The sequence below is a fragment of the Lonchura striata genome, chromosome 36 (assembly GCF_050655825.1).
Source record: "Lonchura striata isolate lonStrDom1 chromosome 36, ASM5065582v1, whole genome shotgun sequence".
NCBI lineage: Eukaryota > Metazoa > Chordata > Aves > Passeriformes > Estrildidae > Lonchura > Lonchura striata.
Window position 1 is genome coordinate 13272371 of NC_140738.1, and position 21735 is coordinate 13294105.

Below are 21735 nucleotides of genomic sequence, written 5' to 3' on the forward strand. Positions count from 1 at the left end.
CCATATTTTCCCAATTCTGTCCTGTATCTGTAACTCTGAACTTCATGCAGAGTGTCAGCAAGTTCTCTTACAGTGTAGTCAGACAGAACAATCCTTTTCCTGCCCAAGAACCAAAGACACCACTGCAGCTTCGGGCCCAAAAATTGAAAACACCAGCGAATTGAGGAGAGCAGACTGGGAGGGTAGGGCTGCATAATCTGAAGGTGTAATTGGACAATTAACCCCAATATGGAAATGAACCAAATCTTACAAAAGTGTGTAAACGTGTGACCTGGCGTCCATCCTGGGTGTACGCTCAGCCAGGCCCTTGTACTGCCCAGGTGAATCCTTTGAAGGCCTTTTTAATAAATCCCCACTTTACTCCTGTAACACTGTCCAGCCTCTGCTCCAGGTGGCCTCTCAAGGCATCAAGGCCTGGCTGGCTGGGCCACCTGGGGGCCACCTGACAGGTCCAGCTGACCTTGGCATGTCCAGGGCTGCTGCTCATCTGCCCCTGGAGCACTGGGGCTTGGTGCTCTCCTTCCTGTGGAAAGAACTGTCCCTCTCCTCCAGGTGACCATGGCCAAAATCTGGATTCCTCTTCTTAGTTTGCTTCTATGCAAAGATTGTTCCCAGATGAAACCTGCCAGGACAGACAGGTCTGGCTGGCTTGGCCACCCAGGGGCCACCTCTCATCTTCCTGTGAAACACTGGGACCCTGTGCTTTTCTTTCTTATGGGGAAAAAGCACCTTTCACATCCAGGCACCCATGGCCAAAGTTGGGAATCTGCCTCCAGGATTCCCTATATCCCAGGATTTCTCCCAGGTGAAAGCTTCCAGGAGAGACAAGTCTGGCTGGCCTTGGTTTCCAAGGAGCTGATTCTTATCTGCCTTTGAAACACTGGGGCTTTGTGCTTTCCTTTCTGATGAAAAGAACTCTTCTTCCTGCCCAGGTGCCCATGGCCAGAACTGGGATTCCACCTTCAAAATCCTGAATATCCAAGGATTTCCCCGAAATGAAAGGTGCCAGGAGAGACAGGTCTGGCTCTCTTGGTCTATGGTGACCACCTCTCATGTCCTTCCAAAACACCTGGGCTCCACGCTTTTCTTTCCTATGGGAAAAAACATCCATCTCGACCAGATGCCCATGGCCAAAGTTTGGAATCCTCCTCCAGAATTCCCTAGGTCCAAGGAATTTTCAGTGACAAAGCTGCCAGGACAAACAGGTCTGGCTGGCCTGGCCTCCCAGGAGCCTTCTCTCTCTGCTTCTGCCCCTGCAACACGGGGGCTCTGGGCTTTCCTTCCTTTGGAAAAGAACCATCCTTCCTAACAATGCAGAAATGGCCGAAATTGGGGTTCCACCTCCCAAATTCCCTATATGCAAGGGTTGCTTTCAGACAAAAAAATACCACAACGGAGAGGTCTGGCTGCCCTTGGCCTCTGATGGTCACCTTTCATTTGCCCCTGAAACACCGGTGTTCCGTCCTTGCCTTCCTATGGAAAAGAACCGTCCTTCACCTCCAGGCAGCCAGGTCTGAAACTGGGGTTCCACCTCTAAAATTCCCTATATCCAAGGACAAAATCTGCCAGCACCATCTGATCTGGCTACACTTGGCCTCTGGTGGCTGTGGCTCATCTGCCCCTGGAACGCTGGGGCTGGGTTGTTCCCTTCCTGTGGAGACCATGGTGGCACGGTGAGGACCTGGTGGAACCATGGAGTCCATTGTGACACTCTGGGGCCATGGTGACACCGCGGAGCTCCATGGAACCCAGAGACCACCATGACTCTGTGGGGCCTTGTGGAACCATGGAGACCATTCTGACCCTTCAGGGCCTGGTGTCACCAAGGGGGCATTGTGACACCTCAGGGCCTCCTGGAAGCAAGGGACCATTGGGACACTGTGGGGCTCCATGGAATGAGGGGAACAGGGAACAGGTCTGGCAGGCTTGGCCTCCCAGGGGCCACCTGACAGGTCTGGCTGATCTTGGAATGTCAAGGGCTGCTTCTCATCTGCCCATGAACCACTGGGACCCTGTGCTTTCCTTGCTATGGAAAAGAACTGTCCCTCTTTTCAGACACCCATGGACAAAATTGGTATTTCCCCTCAAAAATTTCCTGTATGCAAGGGTATCTGTCAGTAAAAAACCTTCCAGCCCTGGCTGGCCTTGCCCTCTGATGGTCGCATCTCAGTTGCCTCAGAAGCACTGGGGCTCGGTGCCTTCCTTCCTGCAGAAAAGAACTGACCCTCTTGTGCAGGGGCCATGGCAGGAGCTGGAATGTGGCTGCCAAAATTCCATCTATCCTAGGATTGCTCCCAGACAAAAGATGCCAGGACAGACAGTTCTGCCTGGCCTTGGCCTCTGGTGATATCAGCAGAATGTTTTCCTTTGCAAACACCTTGGACAGGGCCCAGAGACCTCCCAAGCTGGGTTTTGCAAACCTCAAGAACATAACCCATGTATGGAGGCTGATGTGCCTGGGCTCAGCTGTGAAGAGACTGAGGACAGATCAGGAGTGGCCTGGCAGGGCTTGAAGGGTGGATTCCAAAATGGTGGAGCTTTTCTCCATAGTGGGAATCAGGCAGGGAGAGAAATTATGCCACAAATGCAGCTGGGGAAGTCCAGACTGGACACCAGGAGAAGGGAATTTCCCTCCCAGGGCAGGGCTGTGGTGCAGCACGTCCCCAGCAGGAGCCTGGAGCAGCCCAAGGCTTTGTGTGGCCAGGCAGGGGCCTCAGGAGGCAGAGCTGCCAGCAAAGGAAGGGCCAGCGAGGTGGGGCAGCCGGGGGTGACGACAGCCTGCAGGGACAGAGGCGCAGGGCAGGGACACCGTGGGACAGCCTGGGCTGCAGAGGGCTCAGGGATGTGCAGCAGCTGCAAGGCCCTGACAGAGCCAACCTGTGCAGCCCTTTGGCCATGGCTGCTGGCCCTGGGCCTGAGGCCACGAGGGGACAAGTGACCCTTGCAGCCCTGGGGCCTCAGTGCCTCCTTGTCCCTGCTCAGCAGCCTGGCAGGGGCCGCCCCATGGTCCTGCCCTTGGCACTGCACATCCCCACATGCCAGTGCCCATCCCGGGAAGAGCCCTGAGCAATGAGGGAGGGACAGGATCTGCCTTGCCAGGGGCTGGGGCTCAGGCCTGGGCCCTTTGCATTCCTGCAACACATCCAGGTTTGCTCAGCACCAGAGACACCTTTCCCTTGCTTGTCTCCAGCTGTCATCACTGTCTCCAGTATTTTGCTCTGACTGGAACCTGGGGACACTTTCTCAGTCCTGTCCCTCAGTGGGACCCATGTGTGAGAACCCCGGGTTTGGTTTGGGGTCTCATATGGTGGTAAAGCTTCTCCTCCAACCTGTGTTCCCAAAGAAAAACTCCGCAGCCTCTTCTTGGTCGGTCTCAAGAGGATTTATTGCTAGTTATCTAACAGATTAGGTTCTCGGGCTGCGGCCCTTTGGTCAGCGGCCCAGGCAGAGACGCACACACTCCTGACACCCTGACTGTCTGGTGTCTTCTTCTTCTCTCTCTCCGCTCAGGGCTGCTGGTATCTTTTATAAGATATATTACATATAACATGTTTACAATTATTCCCCAATACCTATTACCTACGTTACCAAGTGTTTTTCTATTCTAAACCAATCTATGAGTGCCAACATCACCAAGAACATGGAGGTAAGGAAGAAGAAAGAAGAAGGATGGGTTCAGCCCACTTTCCTCCATCTTAGAACTTCTGACCCCCATGTACAAAGTAAAAACCCCCCTCTACATGCACTAAAACCCCCCTGTACTCTACCAAAATTTTTTCCCTCTACTTTGTGACTGCATTTACTATTCTATCTAGCATTTTGTGACTGCTTGTTCCACCTTCAAAGTTGGTAATTCATGCCATGGTTCAAACTCAAAATCACAGCTAAATCCAGCTGCCTGCCGGGTCCAGACTGCGTCTGACCACGGCCTGGAACCTCTAAAAATGTCTGAGAGACATTCTGAGTTCCCACATCTCCCCTCCCTGTTTGAACCAAAAACACCTGCTTTGCCACTTTGTTCAAGGCCCTTCGAATACACATGAAAATGCATGGCATGACAAGCAGAAGAACTACAAGCCCTATAAGAATGTAAGATATTAGTTTCAAAATTTCTTTCCACACTAGTGAGAGATCAAAAAGGTTAAAGAAATCATCCCACCAGGACCCTGTTACTTTTTTCAACTTGGTGATACTACTTTCTATTTGTTTTATATTTTCATGAATGGATTTTGAATGATCGGACAAATTCATGCAGCACATCCCCTCAAATTCTTCACATCCATGCCCATATGACAGCAGCAAATAATCAATTGCCGCTCTGTTTTGAAGCACTGCCTGTCTTGCACTGCTGATGTCTGTTAACATGTCACTCAGTGCAGATGAAATGGCACAACTGTGTTTACTCAACCAGCAAGCTATGTGGTCCAATTGTGTCAAGGCCACCCCCGATGCTGTTTGGGGTGAGAAAATTGCAACTGCAATTCTCTGAGCCTTGTCCCAGGTATAAACATCATCATCACAATTCGGACTATATTGATCAAGAGATCTTTTTTCCCCTGCGTGTCTGTTCCTTTAAAGTTTTCAAATCAGGCGTTATCAATGAGAGCTCCCCAATGCTGCATGGACTGCCCTTGATTTTTGCAGGGATAGCAGGCCAAACTCTTTCCCCGCAAATCAAAAACACTCCCTTTGGTAAAGTGACTGGGTGTTGAAGGGATGCTTTTCTTGTCACCCTGGTGTAATTGCACCAGGATGATGCATTTTTATAAAAAGACTGATTCGAAGTGACATCTATTGTGTGATTATCTGTCTTTGCCACTCCCACTGGATTAAATTTGATACAGTATTTCATTTTTGTTGACCCAAAAATGTCTAACTCTGGGGGTTCCAGGTGAGCCACAGGAAGGTATTGTGTCCAAACATGCCACCCTTCCACAGGATCCGAAAAGGTTTTCAAAACCTTTGGAGGGATATTTTTTGGAATTGGCCACTCCTTCACTGGCACACCTACCAAACATGTTGAAAATGGTTTCCCTGGCTTTGAATGAGTCAGACAAATACTGTCCAGACCCGCTGCCTTTGCCAAAGTTTCCCACACATTTTCCCTCAGTTGTTTCATGGGAAAGTCTGTCTCATTGTCCAAAGCAACAGACAAGAGAATGAGACACATGAACACTGCCTGTCTAAACTCCATGTCCATGTCCCCAACCTCTGTGAAAAACCCCTCAATGCAGCAATGTTCAAATGACACTTAATTTCCCTGAAAAAACCCCAAGTCTCTGAATAATCAATCGTTGTCCGACGAGACGTCTGCAGCGTCGTTGTCTGCCTCCGTCTGCGTGCTCTCTTCTTTGCTCCTCGAGTCCGCGTCCACCTGCGTCTGCACCCGAAAAGGTTTCATGTAACTCGCCGACACCCACTTCGGTCCTCGCTCTGTGGAAACACAAGCGAAACCCTTGCCCCAAGTTATTAATGTAAATGAACCTTCAATTTGTCCTGATTCTGGATTTCTGATCAAAACCAAAGGATTTTCCCTTTACTTTGCTTGTGCACTGTTTGTAAAATGCCTGACAATTGGTGGTGTGGGCTCTGAGAAAGAACCATTTAAAAAATTCAATACATACAGAGCTTTGTTCAGCTGCATATAAGGTGTTGAGCCTGCCTCTCCCCTTTTCTGTTTATCCAAAAGGAATTTCAGGGTGTGATGTGTTCTTTCAATGATTGCTTGACCTGAGGGAGAATAAGGAATACCAAAAATGTGCTTCACTCCCCATTTTTTCAGAAATTTGTCAAGCACCTTGCCTGTATAAGTTGGACCATTATCTGTTTTTATTTCTTGTGGCATCCCGAGTGATGCAAATGCTTGTAAAAAGTGTCTGCAGGCATGTTCTGCGGTTTCCCCTGTATGTAATGATGCAAAAATCGCCCCTGAAAATGTGTCAGCTGAGACATGGATATTTTTGAGCCTCCCAAAAGATGGGTATTTAGTGACATCAGCTTGCCAGAGCTGAAGACTCTGCAATCCCCTTGGATTGACAGCTCCTGTAGACGCAGGAGGCTGCACAAGCTGACAGTCTGGACAAGCATTGATGATCTCCCTCGCCTGACTTTTGGAGAGGCAAAAGGATTCCATCAATGCCTGTGCATTCTGATGGAAAAAAGCATGGCTCAATTTTGCCTGCTCAAAAATATCCGGCAATGTCTGAGATATGGTCATTGTAAGTCTGTCTGCTTGAGCATTTCCCTCTGCTAAGAACCCTGGGAGTGATGAGTGTGCCCTGATATGTGTAACAAAATATTCATGTTCTCTATTTTCCAGAATTGTCCTCATGCATGACAAATATGAATTTAAAATTTCATTGTCAGTGTGTTTCAAAAGTGATCCCTCTAGCCGTTTGACCACATTTGCAACATATGCTGAATCTGTGACCAGATTGAGAGGTTCCTGAAACAATTGAAAAACCCTGGCCACTGCTGCCAATTCCACAATTTGTGGTGAACCCTGTACCATTTTTATGTCTGATTTCCACTCCCCTGTTTTTGAATTTTGCCATGTAACTACTGATTTGTGAGTTTTTCCCGAACCATCAGTGAATACTGTCACCCCATCCACTGGTTCCTGGCTTATTTTTGGCTTTTCCCTGAAACTTACTTTCGCATTCAGCATCCTGTGAGCTGGAAAATTAACTGTACAAATTCCCGGATAACCTAACAAAGCAATTGCAAAATCCTGTGATTTCTGCATCGCCCATTCAAAATACACTTTTTTCAAAGGAACATGAATAACTGAGAAATCTCTGCCTGACATTGTCAGCAACCTGGTTCTCGCCTTAATAATAATCTGTGCTACCATTTCTAGATCTGTGAGAATTGTTTTTGAGGGCCTGTAAGCTAAGAAAACCCATTCTATCAACAAAAGAGGGTCCATTTGAGACAAATCCCATTGAAAAATCAACCCATATAACTGTGCTGTTTCCCCCAACACTGCTAAATGAAAAGGCAATGATTCTACAAAGTGATGTGCTTGTCTCTGCTGAATCATGTCTGTGATCTTTTCAAGGTCTCTTTTTGCTTCAGGCGTCAGAGTTCTGGGAGATTTGATGTTATTGTCCCCTCTCAAAAGGTCGAGCAACGACGAGATGTCATCATTGGTGATTCCCAGGATCGGTCTCATCCAGTTATCTCCCCCAAAAGCTGTTGCAAGTCCTGGAGATTGGTGACCTTTGTGTTGACTTTCAGTTTCTGTGGCCTTATTGTTTGTTTTGTGATCTTCCATCCCAGGTATTTCCAAGGTGCAATTTCCTGTATTTTTGGTGTACTAATTTCCAGTCCTGATTTTTGCACCTGCACAATCACACAGTCATGAACCTCTTGCACCTCCTGTTTTGTTGGTGCTGCAATGAGAAAATCATCCATATAATGGATAATTTTTGGTTTTGGATGTTTTTCTCGTGCTGGATGCAAAGCTTGGGCCACGTACCATTGGCAAATGCTTGGAGAATTTTTGAGACCCTGAGGAAGAACCGTCCAGTGGTATCTCTGCAAAGGTTCTTCTCTGTTGATGCTTGGGACAGAAAATGCAAAGCGTGAAGCATCATCTGGATGAAGTGGAATGCTGAAAAAACAGTCCTTGAGATCAATGATCACAAGCGACCAGTCCCTCTGGATCATCGAGAGAGATGGAAGCCCAAGCTGCAGTGGCCCCATGTCCTGATGACCTCGTTGATTTTCCTGAGATCATAAAGCAGTCTCCAAGACCCTGAAGTTTTCTTGTGAATGACAAACACTGGGGAATTCCATGGGCTGTCTGTTGGTTTGATGTGTCCCTTCTGCAGCTGTTCCTGGACCAACTTTTTCAATGCACTCAATTTTTTCCGCTCCAGGGGCCACTGATCCACCCAAACAGGATCATTTGTTTTCCAGGTCAGTTTCAAAGTGCCACAGTGACCCCTGTTAAAAATCCAATTCTAATTCCAGTCCCCATTGTGCCAAAAGGTCCCTTCCCCATACTGTGATGGGCTTTTGCACGATGAAAGGACGGATAACTGCTGTCTTTTTTCCTGGGCCTGTGACAACAATTGCGTTCTCACTCTGCATGCAGAGGGAACTCCCCCCTATGCCTGTGAGAGAACCCAAAGGTGCAACCAAGTCCCATTCCCAAGGCCAAAAAATGTATGAAATAACTGTAACATCCGCTCCTGTGTCAAGCATCCCTGTAATAGCAATTGTCTTCTCGTTACAAGTCAACTGACAAGTAACAATGGGCCGATCCCGGCTCAAATGTTTCACCCAAGATGCATGCACCTCTGCTTGATCACCAGGAAAAGAGTCACGTTTGTTGAACACCGGCATGGCTTGCCTTTCTGGGTGAGATGGCAAAGCCATGGCTCGAGCAATCGGTGTGTTTTATGGAATTGTCAGAGGTGGTCGCAAGGCTTTTGCCGTGACCATCAACTCCTCATTACGGTTTGCTGAAATCAAAGATGGATAAACAACAAGTCCAAGGATACTGCTCCTGTCCCTGGCCATTATTAAAAAGTCCTGCCTTTTCCAAGAAGTCCCTGTGACACCTGTAGGTATCACTGCATGGCTATTGTCCAAAAGACACGTCAACTTGGAGGTTTCCAAGATGCATTGGAATCTGGGTGGTACCAAGTCTGGGTCACTGGGGATTTTGGAGATTGCTCTGCTGAGGGTTTCTGTTTGTTGCTCCCCGAGGATTGTTCCTGCTGGTTCTGTGTCACTGCCAGGATTTGTGTCTGAGAGCGCTAGCGTTGATTCGCGCTTTTTCCCGTTTCCCGGAATAGGAAGAAGTTTCCCATCCATATCTGTCTGTGAGTGACACTCACTTGTGAGATGTTTCCCTCTCGTGCATCGACGGCAAAGGTCTGGTGGTTTGTTGGGCTTTGCAAGTTGTGGGCAGTTCCTTTTAATATGTCCTTGTGCCCCACACCCAAAGCACTGTCTCTCTGCATTGGAGTTGCCCTTTGTATAATTTGCAAGAGCTTCCCTAACACGTTTTTCAATTTGATCCCCCAAGTGTTCCTCCATGATGGAAGCAACATGTTGTGGTGTCCCCACCTTGCTGCAAGCCTCGATCATGTCTGCCAAGGTGGCCTGGTGAGGCATCATGCTGATGATCCGTCTGCACTCCGGATTGGCATTGGAGAACGCAAGGCTTTTGACCAGGTGTGGTTTCGCTCCCTCCTCGCTCACCTGCCGCTCCACCGCCTGAGAAAGACGATCCACGAATGAAGAAAACGGCTCCAAAGGACCCTGTTTGATCTCGGAGTAGATGGTGTCCTGGACCCCCACTGGAGCAATCTGAAGAATTGCCCTCCGTGCTGCCTCTTTGATGTCGCTGAGCACGTGACGCGGGAGCCTCACCGCCTGTTGAGTTAGACCGTCCTCAGGAGGATCACCAGCAAGCTGCACCATGGTGAGGTTTGCATTCGGCCCGCCCTGGTATCTGGCTCTCAGCTCCTCCAGGGATCTCCTCCATGCCTTCTGCCACACAAGAGCTTGGGTGTCTGTAAGAACTGATGTTGCAAGATATTTAGGATCGTATGGTGTTAAATCATACATGCCAAAAATGCTTTTTAACATCTGCTTGAAATATGGTGATGACAACCCATTGTCCCGAATGGCCTTAGCTAAATCTTTGATTGCTCCACGGTCCAGGCGTTCCCATCTCGGGTTTTGGCCCTGAGCGTCATAGCTCACCGGCATTATTATGTTTCCCGAGCCCTGCAATAAACCTTTCTCTTTCTCCAACTCTGCTCGAATGTCCTGCCAGTCCACTTTTGCGCTCTGCAAAGCTGTAAATTCAGTGGGTACTTGCCTGTAGAGTGGAGTCATCTGTTGTGGCTGCAGCTCTGGTGCAGCAGCACTCACCGATACCAACGGCGTCTGCAGCATCTGCGAAGATGAAGGCTGGAAGTCTCTGGAGAAAAGTGAAGCATCTGCTGTGGAGGAGAACACACGACTGCCTTGCATTATTTGGAAAATTTTTGGAAGATGAACCAACAGTTCTGGCTGTGACTCCAAGGCTGTGCTTCAATATCGTAAAAGAAATTCAACAACCCCCTTTGATATTAAAATTGACTCTCCCTGCCCCGAAAGTTTGGCAGACCTTGATTTTGGAATTGTTCAAGCTGGGACACCTTTCAAAGCGGTGATGCGTATCGTTTCATCCCGTTGCTGCACCTCAGCAGAAGTGTCCTGAGTCCCGCACTGTTCCGGTGTCAGTGGAGGTTCCTGCTGCCGTGCAGATGTGACCTTTTTCACCCTGGAGTTTTTCTTATAAGAAACTGGAAAAAAGTCCTGCAATGTCACAGTCCCACCACTGGGTGGCGCAGTGCCTTGACCGGACAAGTTCTGCGAAGCCTGTTGCAATGTTGTGGTTCCGCCGCTAGATGGCGCTGCCGCCTGACCAGCTGAGGTCAGAACCGCACTCTGCTCTTCAATCTGCACTTCCGATAAACATTTGAGCATTTCTTCTGACAATTGATTTACATTTGCAAATCCCGCACTAATTCCCGATAAACCTTTGAGCATTTCTCCTAACAACTGATTCACGTTTGCAATCCTTGCAGTTGGTAAAACTGACTCTCGTTGCAATAACTGTTCTAATTTGGTCATGTCAGAAGCCGACAGGGATTGGCCGTGGGCTTGGGCTGTCTGTTGCCATGGGAACTGTGATGGAATGGTGCCCTGAGGAATGTTTACATCCTGGCCACGCCCCATCCCTGCCTGCGTCATCTCAGGGGAGTGAACACTCCTGCTCCGACCCTGGCTATGCTTTGGCCTCGCTCCGCCCCGCACCGCCTCCGAATCAGAGCCACTGCCATCCCCCCCAAGGCTGACGTAGCCACCCTCCTGTTCCCATTCTGGCCCCGATGTCTCCGTCTTGCTTTGCCCGTCTCCTGGCTCTGTGCCAGCACCCACAGCCCGCGCGCGCCGGCTCCGCCCCTGTGTGCCTGTCCCGCGCGTTCGAAATGTGAGAAATCCCCTCCACCCGTGGCTGTCGGGTTTTGCTCAACCTTCACACACGTGCCCGCCGCCTGAGCTGCAGTGAGGAACGCCTCCCGCTGTCCCTCTGCCGCTTCCTCAGCAGCCCTGGCTGCCGCGGTCAGGGAGCCAAGTTCCCGCGCCCTTTGGGCGGCCGCTTCTGCGGCCTCACGGATTCTCGACATTGAACGCGTCCCCGGGCGCTCCGAGCGTACCACCGCCGCACTCGCACCCTCCGCTTTCGCCCCGATCCGTCCCGCCCCCGCCGCTCTCCCCGGCCTCGCTTTCTGCGCGGGCTGTTTTGAACTCCCAGCCTGCGCAGATGTGGAGGCGCTTTCCTCTCCCTCCTCCCCCTGCTCTGCACTCACGTTCGCACCTTCCCCCACCGGAGCCGCCACCGCTGCCATCCCTGCCATGAGTTTGGACTTGGGCAATGTCTTCCTCCCACCGAGGGTCGCGGCTGTGCCTGGCTCGCCCGCCTCTGTCTGGGGAATTTCTGCATCGGAGGAGCTTAGGGACTCTTGGGAAACTGAGGAACAGTGAGAACCCGGGGACACGGGACGCGATGGGGTATCATCTCCCTGATTTTCCACAGGAAGCAATCGTGCCTGTCCTGTGTCTGTGGTGAGAGGGGCTGCCCCAAGCTGCTGGCCGGACTGTCCCCCGCCCTGTTTGTCACCAGGAGCCGTAGCTGCCTGGCTTGAGCTGCCGCGTTGTGAGAGTGACTCTAAAACTGTTCTTGCTGAAGATAAAAGTTTTGCGGCAAGCTTATTATTTTTTATAGCCTGATAATATAATTGCTTGTTAATTTCCTGCCAAAAATTTGGCTCATACAATACATCTGGATATGAGTGTGGGAAGTTACACCTCACCCATAATAATAAATCTTTCAGCTCCTTTTGAGCAATCTCTACCGGATGGGCAGAGATGATGCCCTGGAAGGCAGATACTATTTCTTTTTCCTCTTGGGAGAATTCCCCCCCCATGTTCTTAATTTTGACTGTTCTCACCAAAAGCTGTGTCGGCTCGAGGTCAGTCCGGAGATGGCACTGATCACCGTCCAGCAGGTCACAGGTGAGAGATCCCAGGCGCGCTTCTGGGTCGTCTCCTCCCTGGAAAGTCCCCGAGACGAGTTGTTTCAGTGAAGGTCAGGTTCTTATCTCGAGCTGTCCGCTCCCTCTCATCTTGGAATTTACGGCGAGTGTGTGCTCTGCTCTTCTCTTTTTTTTCTTCTCCGCTGATGCAGGTTGGAGGTTGTTTGATGCTTCTTTTCGGACTTCTTGCTGATGCCCGCACAGGGATGCCAGATGTGAGAACCCCGGGTTTGGTTTGGGGTCTCATATGGTGGTAAAGCTTCTCCTCCAACCCGTGCGTCCAAAGAAAAACTCCGCAGCCTCTTGTTGTTCGGTCTCAAGATGATTTATTGCTAGTTATCTAACAGATTAGGTTCTCGGGCTGCGGCCCTTTGGTCAGCGGCCCAGGCAGAGAGGCACACACTCCTGACACCCTCACTGTCTGGTGTCTTCTTCTTCTCTCTCCTCGCCCAGGGCTGCTGCTATCTTTTATAAGATATATTACGCATAGCATGTTTACAATTATTCCCCAATACCTATTACCTACGTTGCCAAGTGTTTTTCTATTCTAAACCAATCTGTGAGTGCCAACATCACCAAGAACATGGAGGTAAGGAAGAAGAAAGAAGAAGGATGGGTCCAGCCCACTTTCCTCCATCTTAGAACTTCTGTCCCCCATGTACAAAGTAAAAACCCCCCTGTACATGCACTAAAACCCCCCTGTACACTACCAAAAAATTTTTCCCTCTACTTTGTGACTGCATTTACTACACTATCTAGCATTTTGTGACTGCTTGTTCCACCTTCAAAGTTGGTAATTCATTCCATGGTTCAAACTCGAAATCACAGCTAAATCCAGCTGCCTGCTGGGGTCCAGACTGCGTCTGACCATGGCCTGGAACCTCTAAAAATGTCTGAGAGACATTTTGAGTTCCCACACCCTGAGATCCCCTCATGGGTACAGCCGGGGATATCCTTGCTGTGCCCTTCCCAGCTCTGAGCTGCCCTCCTGGGTGCAGATCTGTGCCAGAGCCAATAAGAGTTTCCTGAATGTCCCACAAGGAAATGCAGAGCTGCCACAGCTGAGGAAATGCCTCTGGGTTGGCCAGGGGAGCCGTGAGTGTCTGTCCTTGGCAGAAGTGGGTGCTGAGACTTTGCCCAGAGACTTTTGGAGAGGGTGAGACACTCAGGGATCCCTCAGCTCTGGGCAGGATCTGGTTTATCCCAGGGTGGCCCAGAAGCCTGATTATGCTCTGATTGCAGCCAAAGGTTTTTCCAGAGCAGGAACAAGAGTGGCTGAGTCCCAGCAGGACAGGCTACAGCAAATGGCCCAGGTTTGGCTCCAAACAGCCTCTCCTGACTTGTCCCTGTCCTTTCTCCATGACCAGGTGCCCATGTGCAGCCACAGCAAATGTCCAACAGCAGCTCCATCAGCCACTTCCTCCTGCTGGCACTGGCAGACACGCGGCAGCTGCAGCTCCTGCACTTCTGCCTCTTCCTGGGCATCTCCCTGGCTGCCCTCCTGGGCAACGGCCTCATCATCAGCGCCGTAGCCTGCAGCCACCACCTGCACACGCCCATGTTCTTCTTCCTGCTCAACCTGGCCCTCAGCGACCTGGGCTCCATCTGCACCACTGTCCCCAAAGCCCTGCACAATTCCCTCTGGGACACCAGAAACATCTCCTACACAGGATGTGCTGCCCAACTATTTTTTTTTACCTTCTTCATCTCAGGAGAGTTTTGCCTCCTGACTGTCATGTGCTATGACCGCTACGTGTCCATCTGCAAACCCCTGCACTACGGGACCCTCCTGGGCAGCAGAGCTTGTGCCCACATGGCAGCAGCTGCCTGGGCCAGTGCCTTTCTCAATGCTCTCATGCACACAGCCAATACATTTTCCCTGCCCCTCTGCCATGGCAATGCCCTGGGTCAGTTCTTCTGTGAAATCCCAGAAATCCTCAAGATCTCCTGCTCACACTCCAAACTCTGGGAACTTGGGCTTATTGTGCTAAGTGCTCTTCTATATTTTGGCTGTTTTGTGTTCATTGTTTTCTCCTATGTGCAGATCTTCAGGGCTGTGCTGAGGATCCCCTCTGAGCAGGGACGGCACAAAGCCTTTTCCACCTGCCTCCCTCACCTGGCCGTGGTCTCTCTGTTCCTCAGCACTGGCATATTTGCCTACCTGAAGCCCCCCTCCATCTTCTCTCCATCCCTGGATCTGGCCCTGTCAGTTCTGTACTTGGTGGTGCCTCCAGCCCTGAACACCCTCATCTACATCCTGAGGAACCAGGAGCTCAAGGCTTCAGTGACGAGACTGATGACTGGATGCTTTCAGGAACATTAAACTGCTGCCCAATTTCTGCAAAACACTTGTAATACAAGTAAACTTTGATACTTCTTGTTGTTTTCCTTTTGAGGTTCTTTTGCTTTGTAGTACATTTTAATGTTGTTCACAAAGAAACATCAGGAGCCCCTGTTTGCATTGCACACAGCAGGCGGGAGCACCCCCATGCTGGTGCTGTGGGGACATGAACCTGAGGCAGCACAAATGCCATCAGCCCCTGGGACCAGGAAGGGCTGGGGGACGCCAGGGAAACCACTCAGCTTTGTCCTGGCCTCTGCAGTCAGCCAGAAAGTTTGTTCCCATCAGCTGGGAGTTTCCTGTCCCACTGCAGACGCTGCTGCTCAGAGCCAGGGCTGCCTGGCAGCTATCCCCAAACTGCCCTGAGCATTTCCTTGGCTTCACCTTTGCTTTCTTTACTCTGTCTGATACAATTTCTTCCTGTTGCCCACCCCTGTTCCCTCCCCTGCAAACAGTCCATCTGTGTTTTTCCCTTTCTTCTCTGGCCCCACTCCCCATTGCAGTTCCTGACTTGGCACCATGGGAACATCCCTTGGGGAGCAGGATCATCCCACAAGTGCTGCAGGAATTGTCTGCAGGCTCCTACAGTGCCTGGTGCTGCTCCCTTGCCAGAGGCACCCCAGGCCAGGGCGGCACATCTGGGCTGCTGTGTCTGGCTGTGGGGCTTCCTGTTCTGGGAAGGAGGAGCTGCAGAGGATCTGCAGGACTGACAGGATGGGCTTTGGTGCTCTGAGGAGAATCTGAGAGATCTGGGCTGCTGGAGCTTCTGGAAAGGAGGCCCAGGGCTCCTTCTGCAACTGCTCCTAGGGTGGTCTCAGGGAATCACAGAATCAGCAAGGCTGGAAAAGTCCTTGGAGATCATCAAGTCCAACCTGTGCCCTGACACCTCCTTGACTCCCATGGGCCTCCTTTTCTCCAGATCAACAACCCCAGCTCCCTCAGCCACTCCTCACAGGACTTGCGTTCCAGACCCCCCATCAGCCTTGTTGCCCTTGTCTGGACACACTCGAGCCCCTCCATGTCCTTCCTAAATTGGGGGTCCAGAACCAGACACAGCACTCAAGGTGCTGCCCAACCACTGCCCAGCTCAGGGGAAGAATCACTGCCCTGCTCCTGCTGGCCACACCATTCCTGATCCAGGCCAGGAGCCATTGGCCTTCTTGGCCATCTGGGCACACTGCTGGCTCATGTCCAGCCTGCTGTCCATCAGTCCCTGCAGGTCCCTTTCTGCCTGGCTGCTGTCCAGCCCCTCTGTCCCCAGCCTGTAGCACTGCAGGGGTTGTTGTGGCCAAAGTGCAGGACCCGACACTTGGACTTGTTAAACCTCACCTTGTTGGATTTGGGCCCTGGATCCAGCCTGTTCAGGGCCCTGTGCAAAGCTCTCCTACCCTCCAGGAGATCAACATTCCCAGACAACTTGGTGTCCCCAGGGTTTCAGGAGGCCCCAGAGTGTCCCAATGGTCTCCATGATTCCATGAGGCCTCCCAGTGCCACAATGTCCCTTTGGTTCCATGGGACCCCTTGGTGTCACAAAGTCCCTTGGATCCTTGGGCCCTGCAGTGTCACAATGTCACCGTGGTCCCCAAGGCCCTGCAGTGTCACAGTGGATCCTTGGTTCCATTAAGTCTGGCAGGGCAGCAATGCTCTCCTTGGTCCCACAGTGTCACAATGGCCTCTTGGTCCCAAGGGCCACCACGGTGTCAAACATGTTTCCTGCATTCCGTGAGTTCCTGAGGGGCAGCACTGGCCCCTCGGTTCCATAGGGCCCTGCAGGGTCACAATGGCCCCATCATGACACGAGGTCTTGCTCTGTCAAAAAGCTCTGCATGGTTCCACAAGGCCCTGCAGGGTCACAGTGGCCTCTTGGTTCCATGAAGCCTCAGAGTGCCACAAGGAATTCCTTGGTGCTGCAGTGTCCTAGACACTTCCTAAATTGAGGACCCCAGAACTGGACCCAGCACTCGAGGTGCTGCCCAACCAGTGCCCAGCACAGGTGAAATGCGGATGAAAAATAAAAACCCCACAATTACAGTAAAGATTTGTAGGGAATGGTATGTTTATTTACAGCGCTGGACACATGTAGGGATTTATTGCCCTTCAATGGACATGCGCCCCCCTGAGAAGTCCCAAACCTTTTTTATTACTCTTAATTAATTTCCATAGGCATAGAATTTCACAATAGGTTCATGCATATTCATTCTCATGATTTCATGTTACACTTAGAGCTAGTTACACTTGTTTCTGTCAGAAAGTACAGAAAGAACTCCTGGGTCACTCTGTGTGGTCTGTTTAAAGGCCCAAGGAGTCTTTCTTATCTCTTTTTAGTGTGGAAATTTGCATTCTTTCTCTTTAGCTGGGGCAACTTTCCTAGTGCTGCAGTTACCAGACTAAACAGCTTATTTCACTTATGTTAACAAGGTCAAAGGAGCACATTTCACCTAAATCCAAATGGATTTCTACCCTGTTAAATTTTCACTCTGTCTCACAGCTGAAGAATCACTGCCCTGGTCCTTCTGGCCACAACATTCCTGATGCATAGGAGTGCCAGGGGCTGGATGAGGGAAATGGTGGGGGAAGGGTAGGGACAAAGTGTTATTGATTGTCAGCCATGATGGATCATGATTTTCATATGTATTCAGATTGCTTAACAAGGTGTTGGGGGTCAATATCAATTGGATATTGCTGATATCAAGATATAAATAGGAAAAGAAAAGTTAAAAGGACAAAACAATTCTCTCTGCATTGTTTTCAATATAGTCTATCCACTTTGAAGACACTTCTGAAATCTGGTCCTGTCCTGACTGGGCCAAGGGCTACAGCATGAGCGATCTCCTGCTTGATCTGGGTGAAAATTTGTTGCTGCTCAGGGCCCCAGTGGAAATTGTTTTTTTTGTGGGCGACCAGGTAGGGAGGGCTCAAAATCTGGCCATACTTGAGAATGTGCATTCTCCAAAAACCTATGGCACCTAGGAAAGCTTGTGTTTCCTTCTTGGTGGTGGGTAGAGACATCACGGTGATCTTGTTGATGACCTCAGTTGGAATCTGACTCTGTCCATCTTGCCACTTTACCCCAGGAACTGGATCTCTCAGGCAGGACCCTTGACTTTGCTCTTCTTGATGGCAAAGCTGGCTTCCAGCAGAATTTGGATGATCCTCTCTTCTTTCTCAAACACTTCCATTGCCGTGTTCCCCCACACAATGATGCTACTGATGTACTGCAGGTGTTCTGGAGCCTCACCCTTTTCCAGTGCAGCCTGGATCAGTCCATGGCAGATGGTGGGGCTGTGTTTCCACCGCTGGGGCAGTCGGTTCCAGGAGTACTGCAGGCCCCTCCAGGAGAAAGCAAACTGAGGCCTGCATTCTGCTGCCAGAGGAATGGAGAAAAACACGTTAGCAATGTCAGCAGGGGTGTACCACTTTTTCTGCCTTGGACTTCAGCTCGTGCTGGAGTTCCAGCATGTCCAGCACAGCAGCGCTCAGCGGTGCAGTCACTTCATTCAAGCCACAATAGTCCACAGTCAATCTCCATTCTCCTTCAGACATGTGCACAGGCCAGATGGGGCTGTGGAATGGTGAGTGGGCCTTACTGACCACCCCTTGGCTCTCCAGCTCACAGATCATTCTGTGGATGGGGATCACAACATCCCGATCCGTTCAATACTGCCGGCCGTGCACTGCCGAGGTGGCAATTGGCACTTGTTGCTCTTCCACCCTCAGGAGTCCTACTGCAGAGGGGTTCTCTGACAGTCCAGGCAAGGTGTTCAACAGCTTAATGTCCTCTGTCTCTGCAGCAGCTATGCCAAAAGCCCGCCTGAGTCCCTTTGGGTCTCTGTAACATCCGTTCTGGAGGAAGTCTATGCCCAGAACACACGGAGCCTCTGGGCCGGTCACAATGGATGTTTCTGCTGCTCCTTCCCAGCCAGGCTCACCTCGGCTCCCAACAGGGTCAATTGCTGCGATCCCCCTGTCACCCCGGCAATGGAAACAGGTTCTGCCCACACATGTCCCGATGGCATTAGGGTACACTGTGCACCAGTATCAGCTAAGGCTTCATATTTCTGTGGCTCTGATGTGCCAGGCCATCGGATCCACACTGAACAAAAGATCCAGCTTTCCTGTGCCTCTCCCTGGCTTGAGGCAGGGCCCCTCTACCCTGGTAATTATTTCTTTCCAAGGCATACATGGTAGAGGTACTTTAAAGGGGATCTGACAGATCATACTCGGCAGCTCAGTCATGGGAGTTGAGGCTGCCTTCACTTCACTGGAATTCCCTCGGTCAGTGCTTCCCTCCTTGAGCTGACACACCCACGCTGCCAGGACAGAAATGGGTTTCCCATTCCACCTTCCCATGTCTTCCCCATGGTCACGCAGAAAGAACCCCAGGCCAGCCCGTGGGGTGTACCCTCTCTCTCTGGCTGGGGAACGTTGGGCTCTGACTTTGGGGCCTGTGACTCACACTGGGGCAATGTGGGAACTGTTCCTCCTCACCTCCTCCCTCATCTCCCTCAACTCCTCTTTGAGTTCCTTGCCCACAGCAGAGCCATGAGCCTGCACTGGGCCATGGATCATACTCTCACAATTTCTCAGCTGTTGGCAGCAGAGCCCACTGTCTCTCGGCTGTTATCGGCATTAATCGTGGCAGTGAAGGTGGTGTACTGAGATGGCCCCAGCCTTGCCAGACTCCACAGCATTTGCCCTGTGCCCCTGACCTCGTCGGGGTCATTATCATGCTGTCCATCCCTCCCAAAGAGTACCTCCAATGCTGCCACTTCCCTCAGCTGTTGGATCCCTTCCTCAAGGGTTTCCCAGCACGTTCTGTGCTGGTGCTCCTGCATTCTCTCCCTGTGGACAAACCTCTCTCTGACACTCATTAAAATCCGCTCCCAGAGGGAAAGAGACCCTGGCTCCCTTACAAAAATCTGATTCATACCTGAGCCTTGGGTTAAAGGTCCCAAATTCCTTGCCTCACCACCATCCAGCTGGACACCTGTACCCATGAGGTCTCAGACTTGAAGCAGTCAGGTTGTATAAGCCTCACGTCTCCGTCGTTCAATGTCCTTGTTACAGAGACTTTTGTACGTCAGGGACTCGTGATGATCACAACCTCTGGCTCCCCTGTGGGTTGTGAGGGCCTTCCCTTATCTGGGTGCTCTGATTCCATCTTAGACCTCCTTGTTTCTACAGGGGCGACTGCTGCTGGCTGTGGCTGCCTTTGTGGCTCAGCTGAACCTGGACAGTTGTAACATCTGTGGGTTCCACTGCTGCCCCATCAGACTCTCCTTTTTCGAGGCAGGGGGAGGGCTTCTCACCAGCTGGGGAATGCACTCCTTCAGCATCTCCTGCATCTCCCTCACCAGACCCCACCTGCGGTGGTGTGTTTTTCTTTCATTTGATATTTGTTTAATATCTGTTTCCCCCCCCAACCCCCCTTTCCCTGCCCCTTTCCCTAGAACCTTCCCTGTCATTCATTCTAGCCCCCTCCTCAGCTTCCAGATGTTAGTTCTGCCCTAAACTCCTCCCCTGCTATTCCCTCATTGGTTACTGTTCCTACACCCGTCCTCCTGAGTTCTGTATAAAACCTTTGCCCCCCCGCCCGCCGGGGTCTTGGGGCTCATGGAATAAAACCATCTCGTTCCCCCCCCAAGTCCCGTGTCGCCTTCGTCTGTCCCTGCGCGCCACGAACTGAAACTGCAGAGCTTGCGGGGGAAAGCGGCCGCCCGTTCTCTTCCCTCACCGCCCAGCACGGCTCGGAGTGCCGCGGCGAGGAGCGCATGCCGCGCCTCAACATATGGTAGCAGAGGATGGTTCCCTCCTTCGTCTTGTAAAAAAAACGGGCAAATTTGTGGGGGCGCCCGCCTCACAGAAGAAGAAGGAGGGAAGAGGAACATCTACGGCCGTAAAAGCTCTGCCTGATGCTATGAGGAGCTGAGCGCCGAGCGAAAAAGATTGAGGCTCCGGGACCTCTTTGTTCTCGCCATCTTCCCGCCCGGGAGCAGCCGCGCTGCACGGGCAGCCGGGCTGCAGAGCTTTTTGGCGGGCAGACTTACCCGAGAACACAGAGGGCGGTTTTGGCAGCGGCTCGGGGGAGCCTGAAGAGGGGCTGACCGAGAAGAGGTTCATTCCTCGGTCAGCATCTGCAGCGAGACCACCGGAGGCTGATAGTGGCCGAAACCAAGGCTTCGGGGACGAGTCTTGGTTTAACGGGAACACCCAGGCTTCCGGAAGGGCCAAAACCGGGAAGGAACATCCCCAGTTTTCAGCGCGACTTTTCCATCGAGTCGAGGAGAAGATTCAAGCCATCTCCGTCCGAGCCTGCAAGGTAAGGTGGGCTACACGGGGTGGGGGTCGCCCCGACGGGCGGCTGGGTCTGCCACCTTTTTTTTTTCTCGCGTTTTAACCCCCGTCTGCGCCCAGACTGGGGCTGTAGCCGTGCATGTCCCTGGCAAGCGGGTGGGTTTTCTTTTTCTGGGAGAAGCTAGCACTGAGTGCTATCCTTCGCCTAGTCTTCTGTGGGGACCTAGATTAGATCGCTTTTTCTTCTCCTCGAAAAAGTTGTCTTCTCTATCCTCCCCTCCCCATTCTGGGCTGGACGGAGGGGGTAGAAAAGACACCAGTAGGGATCAGCTAAGAAGACGACACGTTAGCTATAGGAGAGTTGTTAAAAGGGGCCCTTTACACCCACGCATTGCGCCGACATCCAGCTGCGTCGGGCGGCCCCCCCCCCCTCCTATAAATTTCCCCTTTTTGCTTCTGTGAAGCTCCCTATGCCCCCATCCCCTCGGACTTTCCTAAAACCCTTTCCTATCCTCCCTTGGGGATTGCTGTGGCCGAGCCGCCCCAAGTGCCCTGCCGGACACTGCTCAGGCCAAGTGCAGTGTGCCCGGCACCCCTCTCAAGATGGCGCTGGCCACGCCGCTCGGGACCCATTTCCCGCCTTAACCCTTCTTTTCCGCCCCTGGTTTCCCGCCAGTCCCATTTCTCCCCCAATAGCCCTGCACCGTCCCTGCACGAAGCTAGTCCCTATTGTGGGGAGGCGGGGTTGGATATTCCCCCATCCTTCTTCTGGCTCTTCCTCCGGGGGGAGAGTCGGGAGGGATCTTCTCCCGAGGAAATGGAGCCGAAACCCGGGACTGAGGATCCGTCATTTTGTCTTCCCCCTGAAATGGCGGCGCCCCGGTCCACCCCTTACCGATACCCCCTGTTAATCATGGCAATCACTAATTAAGTGATTGTCTGATTCCCCTATCCTATTCCTTAATGTACCCTACCCAATACTCCTTTTTATTTAAC

At 51.5% G+C, this 21735-nt stretch overlaps 1 protein-coding gene across 1 annotated transcript; it reads left to right on the forward strand.

Moving 5' to 3' along the window:
- The first annotated feature begins 11885 nt into the window (after window positions 1-11885).
- Window positions 11886-19138, forward strand: LOC144248384 (olfactory receptor 14A16-like). Its single transcript, XM_085565681.1, has one exon. It carries the CDS (start codon window positions 13495-13497, stop codon window positions 14425-14427), a length of 933 nt encoding a protein of 310 aa, XP_085421807.1. The 5' UTR covers window positions 11886-13494; the 3' UTR covers window positions 14428-19138.
- The last annotated feature ends 2597 nt before the right edge of the window (window positions 19139-21735 follow it).

Excerpts from the sequence above, each read along its gene's own strand:
- LOC144248384 (XM_085565681.1), top strand. The coding sequence starts at position 13,495 with ATGTCCAACAGCAGCTCCATCAGCCACTTCCTCCTGCTGGCACTGGCA.